This window comes from Mya arenaria, chromosome 3 (assembly GCF_026914265.1).
Source record: "Mya arenaria isolate MELC-2E11 chromosome 3, ASM2691426v1".
In the NCBI taxonomy this organism is placed as follows: Eukaryota; Metazoa; Mollusca; class Bivalvia; order Myida; family Myidae; genus Mya; species Mya arenaria.
In genome coordinates this window covers 66712358-66726454 of record NC_069124.1, presented here as the reverse complement: position 1 = coordinate 66726454, position 14097 = coordinate 66712358, and the positions used below count along the sequence as shown (strand labels likewise).

General features: G+C 34.0%; 1 protein-coding gene across 1 annotated transcript; it reads right to left on the bottom strand.

The window, feature by feature from the left end:
- Window positions 1–2378: 2378 nt before the first annotated feature.
- LOC128229010 (transcription factor AP-4-like) lies at window positions 2379–13449 on the bottom strand. The gene is made up of 5 exons (XM_052940633.1): window positions 13272–13449; window positions 11622–11775; window positions 7578–7767; window positions 6901–7160; window positions 2379–5588 (listed from the first exon to the last, which is right to left on the bottom strand). Exons 1-5 carry the CDS (start codon window positions 13358–13360, stop codon window positions 5037–5039), a joined length of 1245 nt encoding a protein of 414 aa, XP_052796593.1. The 5' UTR covers window positions 13361–13449; the 3' UTR covers window positions 2379–5036.
- Between the last annotated feature and the right edge of the window lie 648 nt (window positions 13450–14097).

Here is a 14097-nt window from a genome sequence, read left to right as displayed (position 1 = left end):
TGTTTACTACTGATTCCATATACTCGGGAACTAAGACATAGTTTACTACTGTATCCATATACTCGGGAACTAAGACATAATTTACTACTGTATCAATCTACTCGGGAACTAAGACATACTAGTGTTTACTACTGACTCCATATACATAGTAACTAAGTCGTACTAGACGCACTATTGTTAACTAGTGATTCCATATACTCGGGAACTAAGACATAGTTTACTTCTGTATCAATATACTCGAGAACTAAGACATAGTTTACTACTGTATCCATATACTCGGGCACTAAGACATACTAGTGACTCTACATACTCGGGAACTAAGACACTACTGACTCCATATACATAGTAACTAAGTCGTACTAGACGCACTAGTGTTTACTAGTGACTCCATATACTCGGGAACAAAGACATAGTTTACTACTGTATCTATATACTCTGGAACTAAGAAATACTAGTGTTTACTGCTGATTCCATATACTCGGGAACTAAGACATAGTTTACTACTGATTCCATATACTCGGGAACAAAGACATAGTTTACTACTGTATCTATATACTCTGGAACTAAGAAATACTAGTGTTTACTACTGATTCCATATACTCGGGAACTAAGACATAGTTTACTACTGATTCCATATACTCGGGAACTAAGACATAGTTTACTATTGTATTAATATACTCGGGAACTAAGACATACTAGTGTTTACTACTGACTCCAAATACATATTAACTAATTCGTACTAGACGCACTAGTGTTTACTAGTGACTCCATCTACTCGGGAACTAAGACATACTAGTGTTTACTACTGATTCCATATACTCGGGAACTAAGTCATACTTGTGTTTACTACTGATTCCATATACTCGGGAACTAAGACATACTAGTGTTTACTACGGAGTCCATATACTCGGGAACTAAGACATACTAGTGTTTACTACTGATTCCATATACTCGGGAACTAAGACATCTTTTTGATAAATTCAGTCATACAGTGAAACAGTTTTAACACTGATATTTTGCACCGGAACTGCGGCTGTGTTCGCTATAACATCTTCATTGCATCTAGACGTCTGTACAATATACTTTTATAACGAAATAAAAGTTCAGACTCATTTTGTGACTATGACACATTGATAGGAACATTATAAGCAGTCAGACGTCGGGCTAGACGCCCACGCGCGAGGATGTTCTGCGTGGCAGGAACCGGGCGCCCCAGTTTCCACGATTCCAATCGATCGACGCGAGACAAATTGGAAAGAGATAAATGCATTATCACACATCTCAATTTCTGATGTTTCTATACAATGACTCGAAGCAACAGGAAACAGATCAGCAGACGACAAAATGTTAATTTCACACAATATATTTTCTTCGACGAGGCGCAATACATGAGCAGTTTATGCGACGTAGGAATGCGCAGATTGTAGTTTGCCACACACGTCCTTGGCAAGTAGCCAAGGCGGGAATCAATGCAGACGAAACAAATACATTTTCTCCAGACAATATTTATCCCCATCAGGTCACGGGAAGGCCTGGTTGTAAGAGAATGCGTAAAATTGTAACTTATTAAACACCGGTGCCCAAATCCGCTCATGGAACGAACTCATTATTTTCATAGTATGTTGTATGTGTTCAAATAGATAAAGAAGTCATTACGCACATTGAAAAGTAAATACTTGAGACAGATTTTGATAAATGGCATACATGCTTATTGCGTTTCCACGAGTGCGTGTGTGGTACTTCTTGATTTCGAAATGTGTTCATATAAATAACGTTGGACATGTTCAAATAAGTATATTGGTATTCTATTCCGTTGGTACATATTCAGTATATAATTGTCAAGTACTTCTCTTGCTCCATTGCGCAGGATGGTCTTAATTAAACAAGTCGGCGACGAGCAGTTTGGTGGGCAACGTATATATCTCAGACGAAATTGCTGATATAAGGTCTATAATTTCTATAACGAATGTAAATAATGCATCAGGAAAATGCTTATACCATTTCAACCAAAATAGACCCATGGTTTTGAATGATCTTTCATTCATGTGAAGAAACCCGACAAATGCATTTTCGTCATTGACATACGATATGGTCGTTTGCCTTGATAATAAGATCTATAATTCACTTGAAACCTTGACATATGCTGCTCCTTTTAAGTTTATTCAAACACGACCATATCTTAGAGGCAATCCCATATACATAAACCATGTTCATTAATAAAAGTCGCTCAATAGTGAATACCATTTACGTAGGTTTTAAGTAACTACTCTATCAGCGCACCATTCATAAAAATCTCACACATGTTCAACACAGTTTACGGGAGGTTTAAAATACAACTTTATAGGTGAACGATTTAAAGTAACACAAAACACTTCTATAAATGTCATATTCACAACGTTTATTCTTTAGTATACATAGCAACCCATACAGTTACTGAAGCATCTCATATTATGTTTGATCATGATAAAAGCATCCCTTACAAATTATAACAATCACCGAGTTCAATTAACAACTTTTTCTTTTAAAATTATTCTAAACATTCTCATATGAAGCAAAATGTTAATAAAATAATTCAGTAAATGAAATTGAAAAGAAATCAGTGCTGCTAGCATCTAGAAGTCATGCTTTTTTCATCTCAAATAGCACTATGTCTGACAAACAGCTGTACAACCCATCCTCTGACATTCAACGTGTTCGGATGTGCAACGACCTTTAAATACTGACCTTCACATACGGGAGAAGTACCAAAATAGCCTTTTTGATGGAACACATTTTGTCAAAGAAAGGCATTTAATAGTTAACGGTACAACTACTGTAGGAAACATTTGCTCAACACACATTTAAATATATATATACTTGTTAACCCAAGACTCGCACATGTTTTGGCAGTCTGTGGATTTTATTAATTCCTGTGAAAGCAGCCTATAAATATACAAAGTGTTTCACAGAGCTTAGAAAGTAAAGATGTCTTTCCAATGGCTGTCCGATTGGGGCATTAATTTTGCTTTGACAATTGAATTCTAATAAACAACAATGTACCTTACAATTGTAACAACCGATGAATAAATCATGGTTCAATTCAGTTCATGCTATAATAGTATTCTATTGTCATTATTAGGAGTTCTAGCACAAAGATCTTTACAATTCTAAGCAATGTAATTCTACTGTTAAAGAAAGAAAAAAGGTTCTACGCAAGAGTTTAAGGGCGTACAGACAATACACTACATTATACACAGGAATAAAATATAACAATAATTCTTTATAAATAGAGTATGATGAATGTTTATATTTACACATGAATGATAATAAAATCATTTTGGGTGACTGGTCGGATGATTATAGCACATATATCACATGAATGTAACGATTACTCAAGTACAGAAAGCTCCTGACCATGATGATATATGATAGTGAACAGGTCATGTGAAATTAAATGTCAATAGATTGTGTTATTGGTACAAGAATGGTCTGCTGCCTGTAAGTACGCAGTGGTAGAAGAAGTTCATATAAAATGCCCTATGGAAGTTGACAAATGCTGCTCAGACTGAATGCCTACAGAAATATTTTTATGCCCAGTTACCCATGGGCAGAGTCTTTGCTAATGCCCAACCATGGTCAGGTACTTTGCGTATTATATATTGCCTATGGGCAGTAAAAACAATAATATGACAGGTATGAAATGAATTATGATAAAAAAGAAGTGCACAATCACCCACATTTAATTGACACTTATTCATTGCATCCATGTCTATTCTCGTTTTCAAATATGACTGATATAAAACCATATTAGGAGCTGGTCATTTTTACAACATTTACTAATTATAGACCTGCATTTGATCACAAACCAAAGCTAAAGTTAAAACATATACTGTACACTTTGCATTGCTTCGCATTGTCTCGAATTCAAAACCCGTAATAAAACAATGACAAGTAATAAAGAAAACTTCCATCACTTACACACAAAAATAATATTAAGTACAGCTGTAATGTTTCTATTGTTATCTTACAGTAGTTTATAATTCTTTAATTACAGTAAGATATTAATTTGATTTTCAAATATGAAACATGATAAACGTTGGCCACAAAGGCAGAAATATTTTCATAACGTAATTATCGAGTTTTCATTTTGATTTCTAATATGCCACTGCATTGAAAAAAGAAGTACACATTGAACAGTCTTCATTATGATAACGCAAATATTACACACATGACTTACAGCATTTCACAGCCGTATCAGTTTAGTTTACTGTTTCTCAGTTTATTATCTAAAACAAAACTGTGAAAAGGCTTACTGGAGTTAGTGCTAATGTACCAGCGCCGGTATTCATAAAACTTCTTAATTCTTTCTTCAAAAGAATCCTTACCTCTGATGTTACTTGTAAAAACAGAGTTTTTTTTATCATAAATGGCTCATTATCATATGAATCTTGACTTTGCATATTTTTTTCTCTATTTGTCATTGAATATCAAGGTTCGTTTTTTTAAGAATGTGTCTGTAAGTGGTGTGTACACATACACCAATGTGAGAACTCCTCTATAGTCAATGTTTATGTACAAAAGGTAACATATATTGAGCATCAATTAAATGAAATGAATAAAAATGACATTTATACATCTTTGTAACAAATCACACAATGTAAGCTTTAACAATCATTTCAAACTTATAAATGTAACTATATACAAAACTATTCCAGAAAGTATTTCTCTTCAAATTAACTTTGTTTAAATTTTTTATCAAATCTACAGAAACATGTCAGGGAGTCAAGATCCTAATTCTAAGAAACAATACTTCCAACAGATTATTCATCTTTACAAACAAACAGAAGGACGAAACAAATTGGAATCAAGTAATTATGATGCATGAAAATAGCACTGTGATCATACGGAAATTGGCAGTGAAATATATATGCAATGTTTGAAGTAATGAAGTCTTTATACAAGTACAAACGAATAATTGTGAATAACTGTTACAGTAATAAATAGATGTGATATGGAACATGATAAATGATCAGGAGTGATTCTGGCGCTAGTTGACACTACGATTTCTGCACAATAACTCCTGGTCTGTAATACATTTGAACTTGCGGTGAATTCCCTTGTAGAACATTTGCAACTGCTGGGTACTTTTCAGAATAGTTTGAATTGGAAAGAAGAAGTTTTGGTGAAGTCAATTGTGGCGCTGACACTGGTTGCACTCTCAGACAGTGTGCACTCTGAAGTCTTACATAGCTATGAGCTGAGGGCGAGTCTCTACCAGAGCATTCTGAGTGCAAGTCTTCTTGGTCACTGGTGATATATGTGTTATCTTCACTGTCTGTACCATGTGGAGCATAAAACTGTAGCTGTGCATGGTCTGTGGTAACAGCAGCAAGGGCCTTGGAGCATGGGGGCTTGGCGGGCTCATCCGTTTTGCTTTCCACGAGACGGGCAGCCTCAGAGAGAGTCTCCAGGTAGCTACGGAAATGGGTGTTTAAGCCTTGGGCATCTGGCTTGTGTTTGGGGGAACCTGGCACACGATGGTCGGGCTCTTGTTCCACCTGGACGGGTGGGTACACGGACATAGGCTCTGGGTTGCAATCTTCAACAGGCTGAAATATAGAGAATAGGTGAATGGATGTGCTACAGTTTAATACTTATAAGCATATACATTACAGTGCTTTAATTCACTGCTTGTTACATCTATTCATTCCAATTCAACACACATTTCTCCCTTATTGAAAAAAGTGCATTACAGATGTTGTCAATCTGACAAGTAATTGGAATCGCCAATTTTGTGTCAGATTTTCAGGATGAGTGATTATTTAACTTTTAAAACAAACATCAATGCTGCCAACTGTTATCAAATTACCTCTAGAATGATTGACAAGTTAGTTCATTTAATACCAGTGACAAAGTTTACTAATTATTTTCTGCCTATTTAACAACTGGGTTATATTTATACCAATTAGTTCACACCATATTTAACAATTTCAGACCCAATGATCTGTAATAGACAACACACTATCAAATAATTGAATACTGTATGGACTTCATGAAAGCCTTGATTTAATCTTCTCATACCAAGTCTGCCAAAAATACATAATACCAGCTATGGAGCTATTGGATATTTGCCATTCCAAAATGCAAAAAGGATCCTTCATAGTACTTGATCTCCAATTTTATTAAGAATGTGATCATTCCAGTGACCTTAGGCTATGTTTTGTATGATATAGTTAACCTGCATTTTCAATACATTGCCTATGCCAAATACTATGGTCTAAAATGTGAGAAAATTTACACTACGCAGTAGAGTTCAATTTAGGTTACGGGAATACTTGATATTTATAATGTACCATTAACTTGTCTTTTATCAAACAACGAATTAAGTGGAAAACAAACATGGCCAAATGGACAAGAAATAAGAGGAAACCAACACGCAAACATTCCCACGTTTCATTATACGCCATCACGTAAAAGTAAATATTAGTCTTTCATTTGGTTTGGAGACAGTTAATGCTTCACTTGAAAAAAATGACACCAGACTGATAAAGCTGGGATTATCGCTGTTTGAAAATTCATATGTATTTCAAAGTCATAATAAATCATTTGACCCAAACCAACTACTTCCTTGTTATGGTATCACATTTAAAATATTTAACATACCAATGGTGGGAGATATGCAAAAATAATCCCTTTGGCAAAAACTGAATAGTTTATAAAGTAAGGTGTTTGCGTGCAAAGCAACGAAAGCTGATATTCTCTGTTCTTCAAGTAATAATGACCCGGACAAGTTTTGCACTACTGCAGGTTTTCATTACAATCCTTATGAAATATTGTTATATTTATACATAGTACAAAATAAATTCAATCATGTTTTTATTTAGTGTACAATAATTGCTAAAGCTTCAACTATCAACTTACCTTTTCTATAACCGGCTGGAGCGGTGGTAGGGGAGTGGGCACTGGTGGCTCCACAGGTGTGGTCAGTGGCGGCGGCTCCACTGGCGTTGTCAGTGGTTGTACACTCTCAGGTGTGGTGTAGTGCCTATTGGCGTGTAGCTCCAGGTACATGCGACGCTGCCTCTCTTTGTCTAGCTGCTGGCGGAGCAGACCCACTTCACGCCGAATGTCCTCATGCTTGAAATCCTCATAGTCAGCAGTAATACCTTCATCTGATGACTCTGTAAATCAATTGAATAAAACATGGTTTAATGACATTTTTCTTAACTTTAAGTTTCTGATCAGGTAATAATAATTAGTAATTTAGAAAAAATTATAGAACTTCTGGCTATATTAATTTTCAATAAATAAGAGAATGCATTTTATAAGCAGAAAATTCATATGACTCTGAATTTCTTCTGATGTAATGTAGTAAAAAGAATTGAGAATGAGATTTGTCTTCAGTACTTTAGTGATATTGGGGCCAGGTGTAAAAAAGAAAAGCTCAGCAATTTCAACAGAAACTTTAACCAGAGAAATAGCTTTGCTACTCAATTTAGAATTGGTAATCTGAGAAACAATATATATTATTAAACATTTTCTTGTGTCATATCTATTCACATGTAATTTTCAATATTTATATTGAAATCAACCCGCACCTGTGTCTCGTTTTTTACGTTTTAGCGGAGGCGAGCCCCCATACAGAGATATATCAAGCTCCAAGTCGATGTTGCATTTTCGACTCACTTCTCCAAGGAGACGTTTGTATGCGTTATTCTGTGCGGACAACTTTGCATTATCCTGTTCAAGGTTGTGAATAAACTCGGTGGTCTGCTGTAATATTGCAGCCTGAAATACAAAAGAAAACAGTTGATTTATATAGATTTCATGTTCTACTAATTGGTAGGATTATAGGAATTTATCTACAGGAGATTTTTATGAATATGATGACCTTTTTTTATCTACAATCCCAGCTGAAAGCAAGACAGAACTGCTTTCTTCTAAATATGATCTTAAAAGATAAGGTACATAACCATGGTCTTTTCTTAAAGCTGCTCTCTCACAGATTGAACGTTTTGACAACTTTTTAAAAAAAATTCTTGGAATGAGCCATTTTATTCGAAAATGCATGAAAACAAGTGATATAAGTTTGCTGACAAAAATTCAGAGCGCAGATTTTCATATCTAAGTTACAAAAATGATGTTTTATGCATTTTCCTTAAACCGTTAGTAACGGTTTAAGACATAAAACATTAATTTTCGAACAGAAATATGAAAATCTTAAATCTGACCTTTTGTCAGCAGTCATATATCACTAATTTGCAGATATTTACCCAAAAATTGGCTCATTCCAAGACAAGATTTTTTTTTTTTTTTGTCAAAACGGTAAATCTGTGAGAGTGCAGCTTTAACAAGACATCAAATGTCAAACTAAGCAGCAATAACAAGAGTCAATAGCTGCCTCACCCTCAATCACCATCCGAACTAATGGCCATAAATAATTCATTTGCCAGCAGCATGCAGGCCCAGTTTTCAATAATACTGGAAGGATATGAATCATTTTACTAACGGAAAGTATACATCACTTGTTTTCATTCTATGAAAAGAACAATGTTTACAAACATTAATGTACACAGATGAAGCCTGAGTAGGGCAAAGGTTTATGACCCTAACTCACATCAGTTGACCTTATTTATCTCATGTTTTCATCTATATGTATCTAACAATCTGAGCAGAGACTGGAGATACCTAAGACATTTTCACATGAATTTTATTAACTCTGGGGTTTCAGCAAGTTTTTTTTTTTTTTAAAAGGACTGGGTACTGCAGAAGAGGGACAGGGTGCCAGTAGGAAAGAGCACATTTGATAGGGCTGAATTGTAGTAATAAACCAATCACTGGTTATAGAAATATTATCATTCTCATAATTATAGAAGGTCCATTGCGTAATTGAATGAGGATGTACACATTTTGTGTGAGTGATTTTTGGTCTCCATGAAAATTAGAAATATAATTCTTCAGGACAAATTTCAGGATCCAGTGGCTAAAAACTGTTCAACCCAACATCTCCATCAATGGCAAAAATGGAGATCAACTAATAACTATTATACAGCCATCATGTTGCACTTAATCACAACTATCATTAATTGGTTGAGGACAGAATGATATGATTACTTTTATATTTTAATAATAATATTCTTCAAAATTGTAGTTTTCAACAAGTTCATGAGGGTGACATGAATTTCATTATTTTTCATGCTTAAAGTTATAAATAAAATGGAAGTACTCCATACTTCACTGTATGTATGTATATCTGACTTTCAGATGTACTAGTAAAATGTCCGTGCATTAGCTCTTTGCAAAAAAATTAAATCAAAATCTTTATTGAAAGTTTTTATTAACTGGTGTGAATAAAAAAACACAAAGATATCTTAATCACCATTTCTCTTGTTTAGGGTTCCAAATGACTTTCATTATACTATAGGTAACATACTATGACATTAAATGACAAACTTCAATCAGTTATGTGAAAAAACACAACATGTTAGTCGAATAGAAGTCCTACAATTCATTAAATAATACACAATTTTGTTTGTGGTCAAACTTGTGAGACATGACCTTGTGTATTATACAGTGGTCAGTAGTTCACTACCTATCAACAGACATTTGACCAGTGGTCATCCAGCAGTCATTGTATAAATAAAGATTGTAGAGACAGTTTCTTCAAATAGACTACATCTCAATTACTTTATCAACGAACTATCAGTATTTCAAACAATTAAAAATAACTGTTTTAATAAATTAATGACATTATCATATTTATATGTATAATTAATAATAACATTGTGATGTTTATTTGCAACTAACTATAATATTATGCCAAGCGTGCATATTCAAGTCCATTAATGATTATTTATAATGCTATTATTTTTGTAGGTTATACCAGTGCATGAACTTTTATATGGTTTTATTGTAAAGCATCAGAAAGAGCAAATGTTTTCTTAACATTTATGTTTTGCGTGAATCACATTTTTGAATTCCAAATCAAGTAATAAATATTATCAAGAAGAATATATGTGTATATTTTCAAGCTCAGTTGACAGACCTTACTATCTGTATCAAAATTCCTAATATTGGATTCAAAATAGTTTTATGTCAGCTACATAAATCTCTCTCTGCTCAGTGACCACAAAAATTTCATTGACATGAGGTTTTTTAATGGATTTCCTTTCTGACAAGGTAGAACAGGCTTACTGAATTTACTCCGACGGTTCAACATTATGTTAATCAGTGATATTATTATGAGGTAAAAAAAAGTGTGGTTTAGTCTTGACATCCAAGCATATATGATAAGACATTAAGTAATAAATTCTGTGAACAAATTAGATCTATTTCAAAATAATTAAACACCATTTGTAGATTTTCTTTGTTAATTACTAGTACTCCCAGTTTTGGGAAAGTCACATTTTATTTTGAAGAGGTTCCAACAGCTGACAAGTGTCAGTTATAAAAAAAAGCTGGGGGTCTGTTTGATTATGAGGGATTCATGTTCAAAGCAGGGTAAAGGGGCTTAGACCACTTTTGAATTTATTTCAAAGTCATTTATAATATTTATTTCAAAGAACTTCCTACTGATCTTGATGCATGTGTCCTAGCAAAAAAATTATCTTCATAACTGTACAATTGTACGAAGTAAAAAGTTCTCAATCCTGATTTCAAAATTAATCCTGAGCTTGAAAAATACTAATTTTCCCACTCTCTCATTATATGAATACTATATTCAGTCTTTGAGGAAACAGGACTATCAATCTCAAATAAATTGAGAATGGAATAGAATTCTCTTTTTCTGCACACATTGGAGCACTTGAATTCCTAAATCACTTTCCATGATAACTCAAGGCGTATTAACTCTCTCACGGCAATGGAATGTAGGAGTGCCGATGCTCTAGTTACCCAGTCAACTGTTTACCTAAGGCTTACACGGGTAAGGATAAAATAACCCATCAAACATCTTTTATCAAAGAAATACTACCATATACTGTTACAATGTTGGTAGAGTAAATTGTAATTAGCTACATTTGTCAATGAAACAACTGTTACGAGTTGTATTTTTGTTCAGTGATCAATGAAAGAGACACAGTAGGCCTCATTAGCTTCAAATGAAGTCGTCAAAGCATATGAACACTTAAGGTTCACCAGTAGCAAAACTAAAGAGTGTTATGCTTCTGTTTATGAATGGATACCTGTTAAAAGAGGATTTTTATAACAGCAAATTAATACAATTGGTTTTGATGCTTTAATTGCATCTAGAACACCATTTTCACTGTGTGGTCTAGACACACTATTTACAAATGAATAAGCGATGTCAATCATACAACTTTATTATATGCAGGGTGATGAATTTGGCATAATGCCATCAGTTCAAACTGGTGCAGACTCTGAATTCCAGAAGAACAATAGGTCTGCCACTCAAGGTGGAATTATACAATATAGCAACAAAACAACCATCTTTAACCAAAGGAAAAGGTCTTTCATGGACAGAAAATAATATTACTGTTAGGTAATCCTTCAGAAATTGACAGGAAAAAGAAAATTGAACAAACAGAAAAACACAACAACACAATGTTAAAATATGTGTATGTATTAGCTACAAAAATGTACCATACATACAAAATACACCTACATAAGAGATTCACAAGTACCTTGCTAAGTTTTTCACCCTCACTGTGTGGTAGAAGGGTCCTCAGTAACTGGAAACCATGATTTATGCTCTGCATTCTACGCCTTTCATTGCTGTTGGCAATGGCCCTACGTAGACGTTTCTCACCTTCAACACCATTTTTGTGACTAATTTGCCTGAAATAAGAGAAATTTATCAGTGTTGAATGAAAATTTACTAACACTGAAAATTTACTAACGGTGAGACAGTGAAAAATTTAAATAATACTTTTCAGTATTGTCATTACAATATATACAGTGTTCTCAATAAGAACTGGCTGCCGGCCAAAATGGACGGTTCAAATGGCAATAGGGCCGGTTCAAATTTGGAAAACTAAATGAATTTTCAGTAGAATAAGTAGAAGCTGGTCGGTTACTTTACCATTTGAGACGGTTAAACCTAAACTTATTGAGAACCCTGTATATACCAGATACATGAAATATTATACAATAGTTGTAATAGTTTCTACTTCTGTGTACATTCAAAATTAGCTCAATTATGTGTCACTGATACCTTAAATAATCAGCAGCAGCTATGAAACTTATAAGAGTCTTGGAATGCTAACAGTTCAATACAAGTATATTGATCTAGGAGCCAGCAGACAGATGAGGCGGGACTTGGCTCCTTGCCAATATACCAGCATTGCAATGACATTTATTTCGTAACAGCTCTTCCACAAATTTAAATTATTGCTCTCACTGAAGAAAAAAACTCACACATGCCTTGGCATTTTTAATGAAATATGTTAATTGCTAATGGTCATTCCCTTATGTCTTATGATGAGAATGAGTAAGCATAAACTTAATAATGACATGAGTAACCATTATTTTTTTCTGAATTTATTCATGTTTCAGATTACTCCTATTTATTGAGAATGCTGACATTTTACAGCTGCCTTCAAACAGTCTATAAAATATCACCTATGAAATATAGGTCACGGTGAGGACATGACACACACTGTATGAACTGATATAAGTATAAAACCCGAACAATATTGTCAACATATCAAATGACCTACAAGTAAATAAACCTTCCCTAAAATAATGTTTATAAATAAAATGTTGTTTATTTATTGTTATGTTCTTTATCATTTTGACCTAGTCGGTAATCAAGTTGATCAATATGGTAAGTTATGTAACAACTTTTGGCAGTTATGCTCAGCTGATACGGATTTGGCACCCAGCCAACTTTTTTTCCCCTACGTTTCATTCAATTTTAGGCAAAATCATGCCACTCTAACAACATTATGCGCTAAACAATAAATATCAACTATGAATATTTTCAATGTCACATAAAACACCCTTCAAAACAACATTTGTTTGACATATTCTAGAGTCAGCTGACAGCATGGCGTGGCCGAGCAAGATTATCTGCCCTTTGTTTTCATTCCACGCCATGTGACTTCCTTCTCTGACCAAGCCGGATTTTTATGAACCGATTTTGGAGAAAAAACACCAGCATGACCGTATTCTCCCAAACAATATGATACATACAGATGTTAAGAGTTGATATACACCAAACATTTGAAAAAAGTTCAATTGACCTTTGCGTAAACGATGTTACAAATTTGTGTGTACATGCGTACTACAATGTTTATGTCGAAAGCAGCGTGTGTACAACTACTACGACTCACCTTGACAATGCCGCTGAAATTTCTTCTTCACGTTCACGATATTCTTGCAGAATTCGACTTTTTGCAGTAGAACGATGATAAACTGACATGTTAGAATTATTTTTAAACACGAAATTAATCCAAATAATTAATAAACTGCACAATATTATGATGACTATTCAAGCGTACTACGAAGTTGTCGTGGCCTACACCAGAATGAGTATTAATTGGCGGGAAACAGATTGTATTCAATTCAAGAGAATAGCAGGTGCGCGTTGACGCTTTTGTGTTTCTGTATTTAAAGACAAGGCACAAGAAATAAAGAAAACGTCAATTAATTTACTCTTACTTTGAAAAAATCACTCTTATATTATACGAATAACTTAACTATTGCTTGGAAATTGCCAATACGCATTTCGCACTATTTTTTTGATCGGATGAAATCGTTTTCCCAGGGGCAGTTAGTAGGTCGGTTGGCAAGACGCGGGAAAGAGCGGCCAAACATATCAACAGCTGTTGGCGTTGTGCCAAATTTGAGGTTAGGAGAATATGAAAATAAAATAAAATGCTTTATAATCTTTTAACTATTTATACTCTTTAATTCCCTATGTACCTAAAATTGTTTTAACATATTATATTTATTTATTCATTCCTGAAAAGAATTCGTTTTAAAAGTTCATATTTTTGCAATAAACTGAATAATTTCAGTCCGTCTTTGTTATTCCTCGTAGTGCATTAGAATGTCTGGAATGTAGACTTATCTACGACAATACCTTATACGATGTTACTATTTTAAGTTTGTCAATCGTTACTAAAATGTCACGCTTGAGTGTGGACAATATAATAT